General features: G+C 47.0%; 1 protein-coding gene across 1 annotated transcript; it reads right to left on the reverse strand.

Annotated features, from left to right (window-relative positions):
- Window positions 1-39: 39 nt before the first annotated feature.
- Window positions 40-17,356, reverse strand: LOC132782690 (prenylcysteine oxidase 1). The gene is made up of 6 exons (XM_060787571.2): window positions 17,184-17,356; window positions 11,014-11,220; window positions 6,077-6,251; window positions 3,270-3,481; window positions 2,433-2,588; window positions 40-820 (listed from the first exon to the last, which is right to left on the reverse strand). Exons 1-6 carry the CDS (start codon window positions 17,305-17,307, stop codon window positions 171-173), a joined length of 1,524 nt encoding a protein of 507 aa, XP_060643554.2. The 5' UTR covers window positions 17,308-17,356; the 3' UTR covers window positions 40-170.
- Window positions 17,357-19,199: the final 1,843 nt, after the last annotated feature.

Here is a 19,199-nt window from a genome sequence, read left to right on the forward strand (position 1 = left end):
AGAGAACTTTGTTAGGAAAAGAAACCACCTGGATAAAAGTACTTTGAAGTAGTAGTCTTTTATCACACACCACATTACGGAAATGAACATGTCACAGAAAAGAAACTGGCTCAAAATAAGCAGACTGTTTTTAGGCGTTTTCTGTTTTTTCAGAAAACACCCATTCACCGTCAGAGCTCAGTTTTGAGTTTCTCGTGCAAATCCTCTTGATCAATCTTGTCCATCCGCTCGTACCAGCGATTGTAAGCCAGGAGGGCGGCATTTTTGGCTGAGATGGCGCTCATTTCCATGGCACTCGCAAGGCACTCTATGCTGTTGACATAGTACATGCGGTCATGGATAACGAGGGGCGGGCACTGCTCAGGGGGGCTGTAATGAGGGTAGGCCAGCCATTTCTTTGATTCCACCAAATCGTAGGACGAGAAGAGCAGGTTCAGCTGCTCCTTAGTCAGGGGCTGGGGAGAAAACACTTTCCAGACCGGAGAGCCTTCTGCTGCTTTAGTATTGTTTTCAACAGGAGAGACGATGCCAATGCTGTTGACAAACAGCTTGGGGTTTTCCATAGTGAAAATGCCACTTAACTGGAACTTGGAAGGGTCTGGGTAGCCGAAGAAGGAAGTGTTGATGTTCCCATGGACAAAAGTAGCGATTATCTGTTGGTAGGGTTTGGAGAATTCGGGAATGGGTGGCTTGAAGTTGCGGAAGGTGATGTTGGCGATTTTGCGATGCAAAGGAGTAGCGATCAGAATAATATCATAAAGATCAGATGTCACTCCTGAGGTGGAGTTGTAGGTGACTTCATAGAGCTTCATGGTTTCTCCTAAAAGGACAAAAACATCAGTAGACTTAACAGCAGGAACATTAAAAGAAACAACAAGCATGTGGACTATTGTTGAAACCGGTTCAAAGGCAATCCCTGAGGAATGCCTAGAGTTTGTTTCTAGCACTTTATAACAACATTTGAAGAATTATCTGTTTCTGGGCCAAAAGTGTTGTTTCCCATTTCATTGTGCGGTCCTTCCTTTGAAAATAGTTGTGGCTTCCACAAATTAGGTTGAATTGATTGAACTTGATGAGATATTCATTGAAGTATGTCCTCAGTTGTTGCTTATGATGTTTATTTTATTATTGTTATGTTGTTTTATGCTGTTTATGTTAGTTATATTTTATATTCTATGTTTTAACTGTGTGTAATTGGGCTTGGCTCATTGTAAGCCGCTCTGAGTCCATTCAGGAAGATGGAGGCGGGGTATAAAAATAAAAACAAGAGCAAAATGTGCTATAGCACAGTTTTTCTCAACCTGGGGATCTGGACCCCTGGAGGGGTTTGTGAGGGGTTTTCAGAGGGGTCATCAAAGACCATTAGAAAACATATATTTCTGAGGGTCTTAGGAACTCCTTTGGCAGAGAAAGCTGAAGATCTCTCCATCTGTCCTCTTCCTTTTTGAAAATACGCTGAATCCTCCTACCAAAAAGCCCTCCTCTGCTGTGATTGGCTGGCCTCTCAGCCAAAGGAAGGGCTTTTTCTGAGACTCCCAAGTGGGAGGAGAGAGCAGACGTGCTCAGTGCATCGCAGGGTGGTGTGCATGTGTGGGCAAGGGAGAGTGGGCAAGGCTGGAGGGAGGCTCACACCAGCTACAGTAATTGCTTCAAGGCATGTGGGTTCTATCGTTGGAGAGGTTAAGAATGCTCTTTGATTGTAGGTGAACTATAAATCCCAAAAACTACAACTCCCAAATGTCAAAGTCTATTTTCCCCAAACTCCACCAGTCTTCACATTTGGGCATATTGAGAATTTGTGCCAGGTTTTGTCCAGATCTATCATTGTTTGAGTCCACAGTGCTCTCTGGATTTACAACTCCAAAACTCATGGTCAATGCCCACCAAATCCTTCCAGTATTTTCTGATGGTCATGGGAGTTCTGTGTGCCAAGTTTGGTTCAATTCCATCGTTGGTGGAGTTCAGAATGCTCTTTGATTGTAGGTGAACTATAAATCCCAGCAACTACAACTTCCAAATGACAAAACTGATCTTCCCTTTCCAACCTCACCAATATTCAAATTTGATCATATCGGGTATTTGTGCCAAATTTGGTCCAGTGAATGAGAATACATCCTGCATATCATATTTACATGGCGATTCAGAACAGGAGCAAAATTACAGTTATGAAGTAGCAACGAAAATAATTTTATGGATGGGGTCACCACAACAGGAGGAACCGGATTAAGGGGTCACGGCATTAGGAGGGTTGAGAACCACTGTGATAGAACCAATTAGGAAATGATATTTATAAATCGTGTGACATGGTGTAACGTATAGAAGTAGGAAACTCCTCTTTTCCTTGTTTTCTACGTCTTTATATTCACCTATGTCCCTATTCCTCCATGCAATGCAACCATATTTTAACTAAATGGAGATCTATGCCGCCTCACCTGAGCGTCCTCTGGGCCGCGTTGTTTCCTCCACAGAAATCACAGTGCCGGGAATTGGCTGGGCTTTCGAAGCATAGAGGAGGCCTACGCATACTAGCTTGTTGCCCCCTTCTACTGACCAAAGCCCACTCTCAGCTCCTGCCAAAGAGACTGCGCCTGCCAGGGAAGGAGAAGAGAAAAATGAAGCCCCAAGTACAGGAAGGGCCATCTTGATACAAAAGCAGTCAGGTCTCCCACTTAAACCAGGCATGAACAAGCTTGGGCCCTTCCAGTTGTTTTAGATTCCTAACAGCCGGTTATAAATGTGTTAAGGTTTACCACAAATGTTTGTTAACAAATGTATTAAGGTTTGCCAAGAATTACATATGGCTTGTGTTTTGTGCTTCTCTGGATACCTTCCATCTTGTCACTATCCTTGAATTGTGGTGCCCAGAACTGGCACTGGGTTATGATTCCTACAAACCCATTGATATGGACCATGGTGAGTCTCCTTCTTTGGATGCTTTTAAGTAGAGGCTGGATGGCCATCTGTTGGAAGAGCTTGGATGGTGCCTTCCTGTCTGGCAGAAGGGGGTCGGAATAGATGGCCTCTTGAATTCTATGACATCAATCTGCTGAGACTTCTAGTAGACCTCAGCAAGTGAAGTCATCACTCTGCATCTGGATGTAGAAGTGTAATGAGTTTCTCCAGCTGCCTCCATTGTCCATTAGACACAGACTGGCCTTGGTGGTGGCAGTGGTGGTGGAGGAGTTGCAATGGCTGCACAGTTAGTTGGGTTGTAAGAAGGACATTGTTTTGCCTGGAGAAACTTTTCTGGTTCTGCAAACCCCACTCACCCACAAATCCATTGATGCCGACTCCCTGTCCGTAGTTGACCCTCATGACAGGGGTGACTATCTCGCGGATGAACTTCTGGGAGAAGCCGGCCTTCTGCATGGATTCATCTATGGTCTGGTTCAGCATCTGAATGAACGGGGTCCCTCCGAGGGCATGTAGCAAGGCCTCGCTGCTGCTGAAGGCGTAGTCGTGCGCCTGGTAGCGGTAGATACTGGAGTCAGAAAGAGGAGAAAGAGAAGCTTTAAGTAAGGCTTCTGCACCGGGACTGTGGCATAGCTGGCTGGGAGTCAGCTGCATTAAGATCACTACTAACCAAAAGGTCATGAGTTCGAAGCCAGCCCGGGTCAGAGTGAGCTTACGAACAATTTGTGTAGATTGCTGTCGACCTTTGCAGCCTGAAAGACAATTGCATCTGCAGAGGCGGCCCTAGGTAATTTTCAACGGTAAGCAAACAGTATTTTGCTCCCCCGCCCCCCAACCAATCACTGATATATATTTTCTATTCATCGTGGGAGTTCTGTGTGCCATATTTGGTTCAATTGCATCATTGGTGGAGTTCAGAATGCTCTTTGATTGTAGGTGAACTATACATCCCAATAACTACAACTCGCATATGTCAAGGTCTATTTTCCCCCCAAGAGCACCCCTGGGCAAAATCAACTATACTGCAAATGCTTACTTTGCGTAATGGGTTTAGCCGCCCCTGTGCATCTGTCAAGTAGGAAATTTAGGTACCACTAATGCGGGGAGGCTAATTTACGACACCATAAAAATATCCAGCAAGCATGCAAAGAATGAGGAAGTACTTCATCAGTGTCACAAATGGACAGTGAAGCAACAGTTCCCCTGGTGGCCAGAATACCCTCATGAAAAAGCTGGAATATTAAATAGCTTCTGTGTATCTGTATATATATTGTGTGTCTATGGCATTGGATGTTTGCCATGTATATGTATATTGTAATCCACCCTGAGTCCTCTGTGGGGTGAGAAGGATGGTATAGTGTAAATAAAATAAATAATAAATAAGGAGAACTTTGCACCAAGGGTTCAGGAAGAAGCATGGGGAAAAGTTGCCTTAGGGTCAGGAAGTCAATATGTTGGTTTTGGGTGTTGGACCAGGATGCTAGGAGGCCAGGGTTGAACCCCCGCTCAGCCATGGACTGGTTCTTCCAGTTATTCCCAAAAACATTTAGCAGTAAACCACTCTCAGATTACACATGTGCCATATTACCACCACCAAACAGGCACGACGAGAATTTATACTCAGTATTGCATCATTATATGAGATTTCCTTGTATTGAAAATAAAGGGACAGTTTCTCAGCTTGAGTTGAGGATTCCTATAGCAGCGTTGAGCCCAATTGTCAGGTCCATGGGGCAAGATGAGGATGATGGGGAAGAGGGTTTCTTCCCAGCAGCAGCAGAATCTGAGCCCCAGGAAGAGAAACAGCCTGATACTACTAAGGCTGAGCAGGAGCAGGACCTTTCAGGTATAAAAGCACCTGAGCCAGAGGAGGAGGAGAAAGCGTTAGTGTTGGTTCACCCCTGCCCAGCTCCGGGTCAGTGCCATTTATGTATTTATTTATTTACATAATCCACCCTTCTCAGCCCAAAGGGGACTCAGAGTAGATCACAGAACACATACATGGCAAACATTCAATGCCGTTAAACAGACAGGACAGACAACAGATAGAGGTAAACTTAGGCGTCCTGGAGGTTGTGCTCAATTCCAGGCACAAGGGGATGCTTTCGCTCCATCCCCTATGACGACAAATCCTTGATTACAGACTTCCTCCTTTCTTTGATCACTGGCATTTTCTGGTATTTCCTTTTTAAGGTTCCTTAAAATACCTCCCCGCTTAAGTGGTGCCTAATTTCTCTACTCACCACTGTTTTCAAACTGCTTAGGTAGACAGTGAGCTAGGCTGAAGGTTGGGTGATGACTCTGACCCAGGCTTTGAACTGTCAACCTTTCAATTGGTAAGATCTTTTGCTGCTGATGATTAAACAGCTATGCTACAGCCCAGTCATCCATTGCAAAGGTCCAATCAGCTGGTTCAAAGAGAATCTCACAGCTATAAAGACTTTTCAGGAGCAGCCTAAGGGCTGGTGCTTGGAACAGTTGACTGCTGGAAGCAATTGTTGAGTTATTATTATTATTATTATTATTATTATTATTATTATCTTTATTTGTACCCCGCTAGCATCTCCCGAAGGACTCGATGCGGCTTACAAAGGCCAAGGCCTTAATACATAACATAACAATACAAACCTAAAGCAAATTAAAAACAATTAAAGCAATATTAAACAACAAAACAACCAGCAATAAACAATACACCAAAACACAATAAAACTGGCCGGCCAGAGTAAAGGGTACAGAATTGAAAGTGCTGATGTGACAGGTGATATGTAAGGATTATAGGGTAAGTGCAGTGTGCAGTGTGCGGCAATCTTAGTTCTAAGAAAGTGCTTCTGGGACTTGGTATTGGGGATTTCCTATTCTGGAAATTGTAGTTGGTGCTACAGCTGGTAATCTTTGATGACTTTGTGCCTTGAACCTCAGGCTATGCTTTTGGATATCAGACTTGGACTTGTTGCTTAAACTCTGTGTATTAGACCTCATGGGACGGACATTGGAATTGGTTTGCTTCCTCCTGTTAATTGGATTGACAATGGCTTTAAATACTAGACTGCCTCTGACTCAACTTTAGAAGGAAGGTTGCAGACTATGACACCGATGCCTTTTGGAAACATCAGCTCATCTCATCGAAGAAACAGCAAGATAATCCCAATTTGGAGCCAATTACCTTATAAACTTGTCCAAGACCTCCTCCACCCACATGGACATCCGCAGAGCATTCAGACCGTAATTCCAGAGCATCTTCACGTAGTTCCAGATGGTCCAACTGCTCTCCTCAAAGACAAACTCCTCTCCATTGTAGATGCCCATAAGCCCATCCCGACCCTTGGGAACAGAAAGCCCTGGCAAGAGGAAAAGAAAGAGAGATTTGGAAAGGAGGTTTCCAAAAGAAGTAGGGGCAGCATTCTGGATGCATCCCCTTGGTCTGCAAAAGATAAAGTCCATCATGAAATATCAAAACCTGACCTTAAAAACCTGGAAAAGCATCATAAAATAGCCAACACGGGTATACATACACACTAGTATGAGATAAAGAAGAAATGGGCGGGTGGAAGGGGACAAAGCTGTTAGAGTCAGTGGGCCAAAGCTAGTCTGGTCCTGAGGAGAGTGAGTAGGCCAAAGCCTGTTAGAGTCAGTGGGCCAAAGCTAGTGTCGTTCTGAGGAGAGTGAGTAGGCCGAAACCTGTTAAGAGTCAGTGGGCCAAAGCTAGTCTGGTCCTGAGGAGAGTGAGTAGGCCAAAGCCTGTTAGTCAGTGGGCCAAAGCTAGTGTCATTCTGAGGAGAGTGAGTAGGCCGAAACCTATTAAGAGTCAGTGGGCCAAAGCTAGTCTGGTCCTGAGGAGAGTGAGTAGGCCAAAGCCTGTTAGTCAGTGGGCCAAAGCTAGTGTCATTCTGAGGAGAGTGAGTAGGCCGAAGCCTGTTAAGAGTCAGTGGGCCAAAGCTAGTCTGGTCCTGAGGAGAGTGAGTAGGCCAAAGCCGGTTAGAGTCAGTGGGCCAAAGCTAGTGTCATTCTGAGAAGAGTGAGTAGGCCGAAACCTGTTAGAGTCAGTGGGCCAAAGCTAGTCTGGTCCTGAGGAGAGTGAGTAGGCCAAAGCCTGTTAGTCAGTGGGCCAAAGCTAGTGTCATTCTGAGGAGAGTGAGTAGGCCGAAGCCTGTTAGAGTCAGTGGGCCAAAGCTAGTCTGGTCCTGAGGAGAGTGAGTAGGCCAAAGCCGGTTAGAGTCAGTGGGCCAGAGCTAGTGTCATTCTGAGGAGAGTGAGTAGGCCGAAGCCTGTTAGAGTCAGTGGGCCAAAGCTAGTGTCGTCCTGAGGAGATTGAGTAGGCCGAAGTCTGTTAGAGTCAGTGGCCCAAAGCTAGTGTCATTCTGAGGAGAGTGAGTAGGCCGAAGCCTGTTAAAGTCAGTGGGCCAAAGCTAGTGTCGTTCTGAGAAGAGTGAGTAGGCCGAAGCCTGTTAGAGTCAGTGGGCCAAAGCTAGTGTCATTCTGAGGAGAGTGAGTAGGCCGAAGCCTGTTAGAGTCAGTGGGCCAAAGCTAGTGTCGTTCTGAGGAGAGTGAGTAGGCCGAAGTCTGTTAGAGTCAGTGCCAAAGCTAGTGTCGTCCTGAGGCGATTGAGTAGGCCGAAGTCTGTTAGAGTCAGTGGGCCAAAGCTAGTGTCATCCTGAGGAGTGTGAGGTAAACCTCTGTATGAGAGAAGCCTTGTGTGAGATGGCTCGATTGTGAAGGCTGCTGTGTTTAAAACTATTGTGTTTTTGTTTATCTGTGTTATGGAAACCCTCTTGTTGCAAACAGTGCAATTATTTCATTTTATTACAAAGAAAAGCCTCCTAAGGAAGAGATAACATTGGTCTGTGTGTTTTTGTTCTATTTGTCATTTTGGGCTATTGGTGCTGTGTCCCGCTGTTGTTAATAAGTTACCTTGTTGTACATTTATGGGGAGGGTCTTTTGTTATTAAGCCAACTCGCCGAACCGTTTACTCATAAGCTTCATGTGTTCAGCATACACAGATATGCAACTTATCAGTCCAGTTTCAGATATGTCTGAGATAATTCTTTGTGCCATCCGGCCAGGGCATCTCTCTTATAACAAAACAGCTATGAACAGGTCACATAGTCAAAAGGAGAGAGAGAGTGAGCATGTGGACTGCAGCCTCTTTTATAACTTCTCAGGAACCAAAGAGTACAGCAGTGGTTCTCGACCTTTCTAATGCCTTGACCCCTAAATAAAGTTCCTCATGTTGTGGGGACCCAACCATATTTGCCCGCGTGCTTGCCAATGCCAGAGAGCGTCCCTCTCCCGGTTGGTGGAGGGAACGTGCACTGTGAACCAGCTCTCTTCCTCCACACACTTTCCAACACCGGGGAGTGTCCCTCTCCCTGTGTTCGTAAGCAGGTGGGGGAAGAGCGCGCTCCCTCTACTGTCCCCTGGGCGCACGCTCCCTCCACCAGCCCTCATCTACCACACTCTTGCCAACGTCGGGAGAAGATCTAGGCTTCTTGGGGCCTTTTTGGCACGCTTTGGATGGTGCATGGAGTGTGCAGGAGGGGACGGTGTGCCGTTAGACCCAGGCGCTTTTAAAGACAAAACTATGATGTGCTGTTCCCTATGTCTGGGTGAACAGCCGGTGCTTTTCTTGAGAAGATTGAGATTCTCAGCAACTGAGTCTATTACAAGTTCTGAATGTCAAAAAAAGGATATTTATTTATTCAAAGTCCTTGAAGACTTGGCACAATTCATCACAGTTGCAAACAGTCAATAGATGAAACCGAATAGATATTCCTTCTTTCTCTTCTCCACCAGTTACTGAGTCAGCCTTTCCCCAAGTGACAAAGGGATCCAGGGATCCTTCACCCTAATCCAGAGCTGTTGCCTTTTAGAAAGAACAAATCTTTCCCTATCTATCTAAGCTCCAGATTAGCCTTGGAGATAAGGCAATGCAGTCTCCCTCTTTATAACTGTATAAAACTCAATTCTCAAAGCTCAGCCTTGGTCGCCTTAGTGGATGATCTCCGTCGGGAGCTCGACAGGGGGAGTGTGTCCCTGTTGGTGCTACTCGACCTCTCAGCGGCCTTCGATACCGTCGACCATGGTATCCTTCTGGGACGCCTCGCGGGAATGGGTCTCGGAGGTACTGCTCTGCAGTGGCTCCGGTCATTCCTCGAGGGTCGGTCTCAGAAGGTGTCACTGGGGGACTCCTGTTCTACCCCACAACCTTTGTTTTGTGGGGTTCCTCAGGGTTCAATACTGTCCCCCATGTTGTTTAACATCTACATGAAGCCGCTGGGCGAGATCATCCGGAGTTTCGGGGTGCGGTGTCATCTGTACGCAGATGATGTCCAGCTCTGTCACTCCTTCCCACCCGCTACTAAGGAGGCTGTCGAGGTCCTGAACCGGTGCTTGGCCGCTGTGACGGTCTGGATGGGGGCGAACAAATTGAAATTGAATCCAGACAAGACAGAGGTACTCCTGGTCAGTCGCAGGGCCGAACAGGGTATAGGGTTACAGCCTGTGTTAGACGGGGTCGCACTCCCCCTGAAGACACAGGTTCGCAGTTTGGGTGTGATCCTGGACTCATCGCTGAGCCTGGATCCCCAGGTTTCGGCGGTGACCAGGGGAGCATTCGCACAGTTAAGACTCGTGCGCCAACTGCGACCGTACCTTGGGAAGTCTGACTTGGCCACGGTAGTCCACGCTCTGGTTACATCCCGCCTTGACTACTGCAACGCTCTCTACGTGGGGTTGCCTTTGAAGACGGCCCGGAAGCTCCAATTAGTCCAACGGGCGGCAGCCATGGTATTAACAGGAGCAGGGCGCAGGGAGCATACAACTCCTCTGCTGTACCAGCTCCACTGGCTACCGATTAGCTACCGAGCCCAATTCAAAGTGCTGGCTTTGACCTTTAAAGCCCTAAACGGTTCTGGCCCAACCTACCTATCCGAACGTATCTCGGCCTATCAGCCCACCAGGACCCTAAGATCTTCAGGAGAAGCCCTTCTCTCCACCCCGCCTGCTTCACAAGTGCGGCTTGCGGGAACGAGAGATAGGGCCTTTTCTGTGGTGGCCCCCCGGCTTTGGAATGCCCTCCCTACTGAAATAAGATCAGCCACCTCGCTAATGGCATTTCGGAAAAAACTGAAAACTTGGATGTTCGAGCAAGTTTTCAACTAATTCCGATGTGATGATGTTTTGATCATGGACTAGCAATCAAGGATAACGAATTGGATTACGACTTCAACTATGAGATGTTCCGGTCTGTATTGGTGGCCCAATACTATGTATGTATATGTATGTATTTTTATATTTTATTTTATATTTTTAAAGTGAATATTGTATTTTTAAATATGTTGTAAACCGCAATGAGTCGCCGCACAGGCTGAGATATTAGCGGTATACAAGTGTACTAAATAAATAAATAAATAAATAATAAATATCTATTTTTCTTTATACTCTATAACTCTCTTATAATCTAACTATAGCTCAATTCTTCTCAATAAACTTCTCTGTCTATCTTAATTTCTCAATTGTTCTCAATTCTCTATTCTCAACTGTTTTTACAGTGGTTTGTCGGAGCTACCTGTCCAGCCTCCAGCACATCAGATTCCTTCTTCAGAACTGAACAGGCAGGGAGGACTCCAAAATGGAAGTCTTTCCCCGGGAGCAGGGGCGGGCTCAAAGAGTTGCTCCCTAGGCCAATCATTGCAAAGAGTTTGCAGGCTGGCTTTTCCCGCCTTTGGCTGTAAACTCCAGGCTTTGCAAAGCTGCAGCAGCTCCTGAAAGAAAGGCAAGGGGCAGCCACTCCAAGCAACTAAAAAAGCAATGCAAACCAGTCTTCTGGGAGACGGAACAGGCGGGGCCTAATGAAGTGACTCCATGACCCCTCTGAAATTGCCAAACGACCCCTCTGGGGGTCACGACCCCCAGGTTGAGAACTGCTGGAGTAAAGGAAGCTGATACCAGAACATACATACAGGAAACAGTAAGCAACAGGATCAGAGGTGAACAGATTACTAGAGAAGGCCTGAAGAAGGCTGTCATTTCTGACAAGAGGACAGGGTTCTGTGTTTCCTATAGAGATAGCTCTGCATCCTTTCATATATTCTAGTCCTTACCCAGCTCTTGGACAAAGTGCTTCATGTGCAGGTTGAGTGGGTGGATGACAGCTCCTCCGGCTTCATAGAGTCTCCCCTCCAAGTCGATGGTCGCCAGGCGGCCGCCAACATCGCCTCGCTCAAAGACATCGATGGAGACATCCTTGCCGAACTTCTGGCGCAGGAAATAAGCGGCAGAGGTACCTCCGATCCCTGCTCCAATCACCCCTGAAAACAAATATAGGCCATCCCGGAGTTACAAACATCCGACTTACAAATGATTCACAGTTAAGAACAGGACAGAGACAACAGGAAGAGAAAGGAATCTAAACCTCGGAAAGAAGGGAAATCCACTCCTGGGGGAGTTACAAGGGTTATCCAGAAAATAAGGTTACAAGGCACATAGCTCTTGCAGGGAATTTTCTCAGGGGAAGTTGGTATCAGTGCCTTGCAGCGGGAAACTAGTGGAAGCAAACGAGAAGTGCCAGTTGTTAGGAGCTCATCGACTGGTGTTGTGGTGAAGGTTGGAGATGAGTGTCCTTATTCTATTTCCCTCCAAGTGCTAAGTTCTTAGCACTGTAATACACTACCTAAATGCTAGGGGCATGAACGCTGCTGCGTTTCGTTGCGAAATCGTTTCAGTTTATGAGGAGGACATTATGTCAAGATAGCATGTGACAAAATGGGCACGGAATATATTGCGAAACCACAAGGAAACTTTGCAGAGCCATCCTAAACAAACATCATGGGAAGCTGACGGTGAGAGTCTATCTCTTTCCTGACAATGCGCGTCCATCCACACACCGGACATGCAACATAAGAGTGGTTGACATCCTTTGGTTGGGATGTTTGAAGCCACCCGCCTCACAGCCCCAATCTTGCACCCAGGGACTATCACCTGTTCACGCAATTGAAGGAACACATGGGTGGAAAACACTTTTCTGATGACGACGGGGTGAGAATTGAAGTGACAAACTGGCTGAAAAAGGCAGAGGGAGACTTCTATGACACAGGCATCAAAAACGTGTCCCACGGATGACAAAATGTATTGAACTAAACTGTAATTATGTGGAAAAATAATGTCATACCGATGCTGCAATCCATGTAAATTTCATTAAAATATATTCATTCTTCGTATTGTTACAAAAATCTTGTAACCTTACTTTCTGGATAAACCTTGTATTATCCTGGGGAAAAGGGGTCTCCACTGAAGCTTTATCCCCAATCCATTTCCACAACAAACCACTTTTTGCAAAATTCAATTATCAAGGGAGAGAAAGTTGGCACTGGGACTGTGGCGCAGCTGGCTGGCACAGTCAGCTGCATTAAGATCACTACTGTCCAAAAGGCATAAAGCCAGCCAAGGTCAGAGTGAGCTTCTGACCAATTTGTGTAGTTTGCTGTTGACCTTTGCAGCCCGAAAGACAGTTGCATCTGTCAAGTAGGAAATTTAGGTACCGCTTATGCGGGGAGGCCAATTTAACTAATTTACGATGCCATAAAAATATCCAGCAAGCATGCAAAGAATGTGGAAGTACTTCATCAGTGTCACAAATGGACGGTGAAGCGACAGCTCCCCTGGTGGCCAGAATGCCCTCATCAAAAAGCTGGAATGTTAAGTAGCCTCTGTGTGTCTGTCTATATATGTTTTGTGTCTATGGTATCGAATGTTTGCCATGTATATGTACATTGTAATCTGCCCTTAGTGCCCTGCAGGGTGAGAAGGGCAGAATCTAAATACTATAAATAAATAAATAAATAAATAAATACATACATACATAAATCTATATAAATAAAAATGTAATGTTTGTTTGTGGGATTAACAGAACTCAAAAACCACTGGATGAATTGACACCAAATTTGGACACAAGGCACCTAACAACTCAATGTATGTCCTTCTACTCAAAAAAATTGATTTTGTAATTTGGGAGTTGTAGTTGCTGGGATTTATAGTTCACCTACAATCAAAGAGCATTCTGAACCCCACCAACGATGGAATTGAACCAAACTTGGCACACAGTTTTCTCATGACCAACAGAAAATACTGGAAGGGTTTGATGGGTAGTGTCCTTTTGTTTTGGAGTTGTAGTTCACCTACATCCAGAGAGCACTGTGGACTCAAACAATGATGGATCTGGACCAAACTTGGCACGGATGCTCAAAATGCCCAAATGTGAACACTGGTGAAGTTTGGGAAAAATAGAATCTTGACATTTGGGAGTTGTAGTTGCTGGGATTTGTAGTTCACCTACAATCACAGAGCATTCTGAACCCCACCAATGTTAGAACTGGGCCAAATCTCCCACACAGAACCCCCATGACCACCAGGGTGAGCCACAGCAACACGTGGCAGGGGACGGCTAGTAAAGAAATAAAGTGAGACGAAATCTTCTGAAAAGGGGCACAGACAGTAAAACAAACATGGTAGGGGTTTCAAGCCTTCCCTATGTGATCCAAAGCTAAAACATTTATGTTTTTGGCTGGAGTGAACAGTTCAAAATCTCCTCGTTCCAACTCGCATATAAATTCAGCTTAAGAACAAACGTACCAGTTCTTGTTCGGAACTGGTACGGTTATTCTGCATTAATTCCCTTTCACAATGGGCTCTGGCACTTCCGACTGACTCCAACCACACTGTAAAATGCAATGTTCGCCCTGTGTTATTTCCCTTCCACAAAACTCGCTGGGCCTCATTCCAGGCAAAAGGATATTTTCTCACTTTCAACCGTCTTCAAAAGCTTATCTACAGCAAAACATGGTTGTCTTTTATAACTAGGGCTCTGGAGTGGGTGCACAAAAACTTCAGTCCCGCTGTTTTGTCCAGATTTGACTCCTTCCGAAATGGTGTGTGCATATTCGTTAAGAATAACAAAATTATTCATGCTGTGATTGCAATTATGGTAATGGCAGCTTGAGGTCTATAAGCGCCAGCACTAGAAGCATCGGACTTTAGATCTTCTTTCTTTCGTGACCTTTGTTTGCAAAAGACACATAATGGAGGGACCTGACTAGCAAGCACGATGAACTGGATTTTGCCAGTTTATGGAAACTATGTGCAATTTTGCTGTCTCAAATACCATAACTAAGATAGGCATGCTCACTAGCATCAAAATACCTCAGCTTATCACTGTTTTTAAAACAGGGTACAAAGGGCTCTTGAGTGAGTGCAGGAAGCCTGTCAAAACAAAGGCTTCAAACTACAAGAAAGGAGATTCCATCTGGATTGCGTCCAGAGGAGGGCGATTAAAATGATCAAGGGTCTGGAGAACAAGCCCTATGAGGAGCGGCTTAAGGAGCTGAACATGTTTAGTCTGAAGAAGAGAAAACTGAGAGGAGATATGATAGCCATGTATAAATATGTGAGAGGAAGCCACAGGGAGGAGGGAGCAAGCTTGTTTTCTGCTTCCTTGCAGATTAGGACGCGGAACAATGGCTTCAAACTACAAGAGAGGAGATTCCACCTGAACATGTGGAAGAACTTCCTGACTGTGAGAGCCATTCAGCAGTGGAACTCTCTGCCCCGGAGTGATGGCTGGATGGCCATCTGTCAGGGGTGCTTTGAATGCAATATTCCTGCTTCTTGGCAGGGAGTTGGACTGGATGGCCCATGAGGTCTCTTCCAACTCTTTGATTCTATGATTCTATGAAAAGAAGTTAGAATCATAGAATCAAAGAGTTGGAAGAGACCTCATGGGCCATCCAGTCCAACCCCCTGCCAAGAAGAAGGAATATTGCATTCAAATCACCCCTGACAAATGGCCATCCAGCCTCTGCTTAAAAGCTTCCAAAGAAGGAGCCTCCACCACACTCCGGGGCAGAGAGTTCCACTGCTGAACGGCTCTCACAGTCAGGAAGTTCTTCCTCATGTTCAGATGGAATCTCCTCTCTTGTAGTTTGAAGCCATTGTTCCGCGTCCTAGTCTCCAAGGAAGCAGAAAACAAGCTTGCTCCCTCCTCCCTGTGGCTTCCTCTCACATATTTATACATGGCTATCATATCTCCTCTCAGCCTTCTCTTCTTCAGGCTAAACATGCCCAGTTCCCTAAGCTGCTCCTCATAGGGCTTGTTCTCCAGACCCTTGATCATTTTAGTCACTCTCCTCTGGACACATTCCAGCTTGTCAATATCTCTCTTGAATTGTGGTGCCCAGAATTGGACACAATATTCCAGGTGTGGTCTAACCAAAGCAGAATAGAGGGGTAGCATTACTTCCTTAGATCTAGACTCTATGCTCCTATTGATGCAGGCCAAAATCCCATTGGCTTTTTTTGCTGCCACATCACATTGTTGGCTCATGTTTAACTTGTTGTCCACGAGGACTCCAAGATCTTTTTCACACGTACTGCTCTCGAGCCAGGCATTGTCCCCCATTCTGTATCTTTGCATTTCGTTTTTCCTGCCAAAGTGGAGTATCTTGCATTTGTCACTGTTGAACTTCATTTTGTTAGTTTTGGCCCATCTCTCTAATCTGTCAGGATCGTTTTGAATTCTGCTCCTGTCCTCTGGACTATTGGCTATCCCTCCCAATTTGGAAGGGATAGCCAATAGTCCCTTCCGTGTCCCACCCAATCTTCTCTCCCTTTTTTAGGAACTCCTAATAGTGTTAAGGATCCTTATATGCTCAGCAACGGAAAAAGAAAGAAATACCATGCACGCAAGAGTGTACAGTGAATATGTGAAAAGGATGAGTTAACATTTTTGTTTAAGCAGAAATCTCTGGGAAGGGAAGGAGAGAGGGAGAGAAGGAAAGGAGGGAGAGAAGGAAGAAGGGAGGGAAGAATGGATAGAAGGAGGGAGGGAGGGATGGAGAGAAAGAAGTAAAGGAGTGAGGGAAGGCAGGCAGGAAGGAAGGAGGGATGAAGAGAAGGAGAGAAAGGAAAGGAAGGAGGGAAGGGAGGGAGGGTTAATGGAAGGAAAGATGAAGGGAATGAGATAGGGAGAGAAGGAAAGGAGTGAGATAGGGAAGAAAGGAAGAAGGGAGGGAAGGAAGGATAGAAGGAAGAAAGGGAGGGAGGGAGGGAAGGGAGGGAAGAGAGGAAGAAGGAAAGGAGGGAGGGAAGTCAGGCAGGCAGGAAGGAGGGATGAAGGGAAGCAGAGAAGGAAGGAGGGAAGGAAAAAAGAAGGAAAGGAAGGAAGGAGGGAGAGAGGGAAGGAAGGAAAGATGAAGGGAAGGAGAGAGGGAGAGAAGGAATGTAGGGAGAGAGGGAAGAAAGGAAGGAGGGAGGAAAGGAAGGAAGGAAGGAAGGAAGGAAGGAAAGAAAGCAAGGAGGGAGGGAAGTCAGGCAGGAAGGAAGGAGGGATGAAGGGATGGGGAGAAGGACAGATGGAAGTTAGGACGAAGGGAAGGAGAGAGGGAGAGAAGGAAGGAAAGAAGGAGGGATGGAAGAAAAGAAAGGAAAGGAGGGAGGGAGGGAAGTCAGGCAGGCAGGAAGGAGGGATGAAGAGAAGCAGAGAAGGAAGGAGGGAAGGAAAAAAAGAAAGAAGGAAAGGAAGGAGGGAGGGAGAGGGATGGATGGAAAGAAGGAAGGAAAGATGAAGGGAAGGAAGGAAAGAAGAGAGAAGGAAAGTAGGGAGAGAGGGAAGGAGGTAGGGAGGGAAGGAAGGAAAGAAAGGAGGGAAGTCAGGCAGGAAGGAAGGAGGGATGAAGGGAAGGGGAGAAGGAAGGATAGATGGAAGTTAGGACGAAGGGAAAGAGAGAGGGAGAAAAGGAAGGAAGGATGGTTGGATGGATGGAAGGAGGGATGAAGGGAAGGAGATAGAGAGAGAAAAGAAGGAAGGAAGGAAGGAAGGAAGGAAGGAAGAAGGGAAGGGGAGAAGGAAGGATAGATGGAAGTTAGGACGAAGGGAAGGAGAGAGGGAGAGAAGGAAGGAAGGATGGTTGGAAGGAGGGATGAAGGGAAGGAGAGAGAGAAAAGAAGGAAGGAAGGAAGGAAGGAAGGAGAGGAGGTGGAGGAGGTAACATGGCACACACAACACACGGAAGGGAGCGAGTGGAGGAAGGAAGGAAGGAAGGAAGGAAGGAAGGAAGGAAGGAAGGAAGGAATGCAGCTGCATGACCTCCCTCTCCAAATCCCGTGCAAGCCAAAGACTGCCTTGCAGAGAGGAGCTCAGGAAGAGTGGAAGAAACCACCTGCCCCCTCTTATAATTCTATATGTATCTTCCCCCCCCCCCCCCCCCCCAATAAAAGGTACCTATCCTGGCGGGAGGGTGCCGGAGCTCTTGGGAGGCGGAGCTTTGGAGCAGAAGAGCCGAGAAGAGGAGGAGGAGGAGAAGGCAGGAGCCAGGGAGGGGGAGGCTGGCCGGAGAAGGAGCCATGGCCACAGCCGGGGCAGGAGGGAGGCGGGGAAGGAGGGGAGGGGGCAGAAAAGGGCAGGAGGGGCGGGGCAAGCCAGGGCTCCTCCCCCTGAATAGAAACCCCACCAATGGGCGGCGGAAGGAAGGGCCTTTTACGCCTAGAGTGCCTTTGGAGAGATTTGTTTGGGGCCCTGGTGCACCAAGGCGCTGCAATTGGAAAGGATGGCGATTGCAGTAGTCTGCCAACAAAACCGACATAACTCACTGGGCAGAGAAATACAAAATATATAGCCTTCAGATCAGAGGCGGCCCTAGGTAATTTTCAACAGTAAGCAAACAGTATTTTGGCGCCCCCCCCCAACCAATCACTGATATATATTTTCTGTTTGTCGTTGGAGTTCTGTGTTCCATATTTGGTTCAATTCCATCATTGATGGAATTCAGAAAGCTCTTTGATTGTAGGTGAACTATACATCCCAGTAACTACACTTGCCGCATTTGCTCCCCTGCCTGGCCCGCTTTGGGTCCAGAGGCGTGCCTGAAGACCAAAAGTCACCTCTTCTCCTGACTTTCTCCTCAGCCATTGGGACCAAGAGAGAGAGAGAGAGGTGGAGATGCCACCTTTCCTGAAGGTAGGCGCAAAAACAAAGGAGGGAGCGGAGGTGGGAGATACCTCCAGCTGGAGGGGCTCTCTCTCTCTCTCTCTCTCTCTCTCTCTCTCTTGGTCCCAATGGCTGAAGAGAAAGTCAAGATAAAAGGTGACTTTTGGTGCGCACACTGGGGTCTTCAGTCACGCCTCCGGACCCAAAGCAGGCCAGGCGCAGCGGTTCCACCCCTTGGCCCACCCGCGGATTGGGGAGAGGAGAGGAGGCGGGTGGAGCGCCAGGGGATCAGGAAAGGGAGCCAGTCATGGCGGAGGGGTTGAACGCGGAGAACGATTGAGCGCCAGCTCTGCTCGCACACCCAGTGGCCGGGTGGAGCAGGAACGAGAGGGGCTAGGCGAGGCTCAAGGGCCCAGCCCCTTTGGGAAGAGGATCACCCGGCAGCGAGGCAAGAAAGCCGAGGTTCCCCCCGGACTGCTAGGGCTGTTGTGCGCTGAGGGGGCGCTCCTCAAGTGGCAGTCGAGGGGCATTTACAGAGGCGCCTCTGCGCCCCTGGCAAAAAAAAGTGTTCTGCGATCCCTTACTTCACGTAATGGACGAGCCGCCCCTGGCAATAGCTTTAGGCTCCCAAGCCTGGTTTAGGTTATTGTTTGATTCCCTGAATTAACATTCTTATGTAGCCCCGAGAGGCCAGGTCCTTTGTCACACTGTCCTGCGATAGGGAATTCATTGATGAAGTAGATGCTAGTTTCGGGAGATCAGGATGTGGCACAGCAGAGAGGCAAATGACAAATCCCCAATTCCTCGCAGATTGAGAGATGGCCTTTGTGTTGGGTGATCCAAAGTGTCCATAGACCCCCATCATTTTGGATGGCCTGGCTATTAGCCATCCAAGGTCCGGTCAGACAGAGCCATTTACTTATTGTCCATGCAAATGGACTTGGTGAAATCCTTTGTTAGGGGATTATTGGCACAGGAAGTTTGGAAACTCCAAGAGCCATGGGTTACTGGTTCATGAAAAGGTTGCTTTCCTTCATATTTTCTTATATAGACATACATACATATAGGGAATGAGGAATTGGGCAAGAGAGCATACACAGAGTATATTGGAAAAGGGGGAATCATGCATTGCCAGCGTATTCTCTCAGTTGACTTCTGCCAGCTGAGAGTACGCTGGCAATGCTGCCCTAGCAAAGGAAGAACCACTCTGGCACGGAGAAAGAGGCGGAGAAAGGGGCAGAGAGAGAGGCGCAGTCTCATGACATCAAGGACGTGCTCGCACAGTTTGCTCCCACAGGAGGCTAGTTTGCG

This window comes from Anolis sagrei, chromosome 7 (genome assembly GCF_037176765.1).
Source record: "Anolis sagrei isolate rAnoSag1 chromosome 7, rAnoSag1.mat, whole genome shotgun sequence".
Classification (NCBI taxonomy): domain Eukaryota; kingdom Metazoa; phylum Chordata; class Lepidosauria; order Squamata; family Dactyloidae; genus Anolis; species Anolis sagrei.

What these genes read in the sequence shown, in the direction of transcription:
- LOC132782690 (XM_060787571.2), bottom strand. Translation starts at nt 17,307, where the DNA reads ATGGCTCCTTCTCCGGCCAGCCTCCCCCTCCCTGGCTCCTGCCTTCTC. An exon ending in GCACCCTCCCGCCAGGATAG is followed by an intron (nt 11,221 to 17,183) that starts GTACCTTTTATT and finishes ATTTGTTTTCAG; the next exon opens with GGGTGATTGGAGCAGGGATC. An exon ending in GCGGCCCAGAGGACGCTCAG is followed by an intron (nt 821 to 2,432) that starts GTGAGGCGGCAT and finishes TTGTCCTTTTAG; the next exon opens with GAGAAACCATGAAGCTCTAT.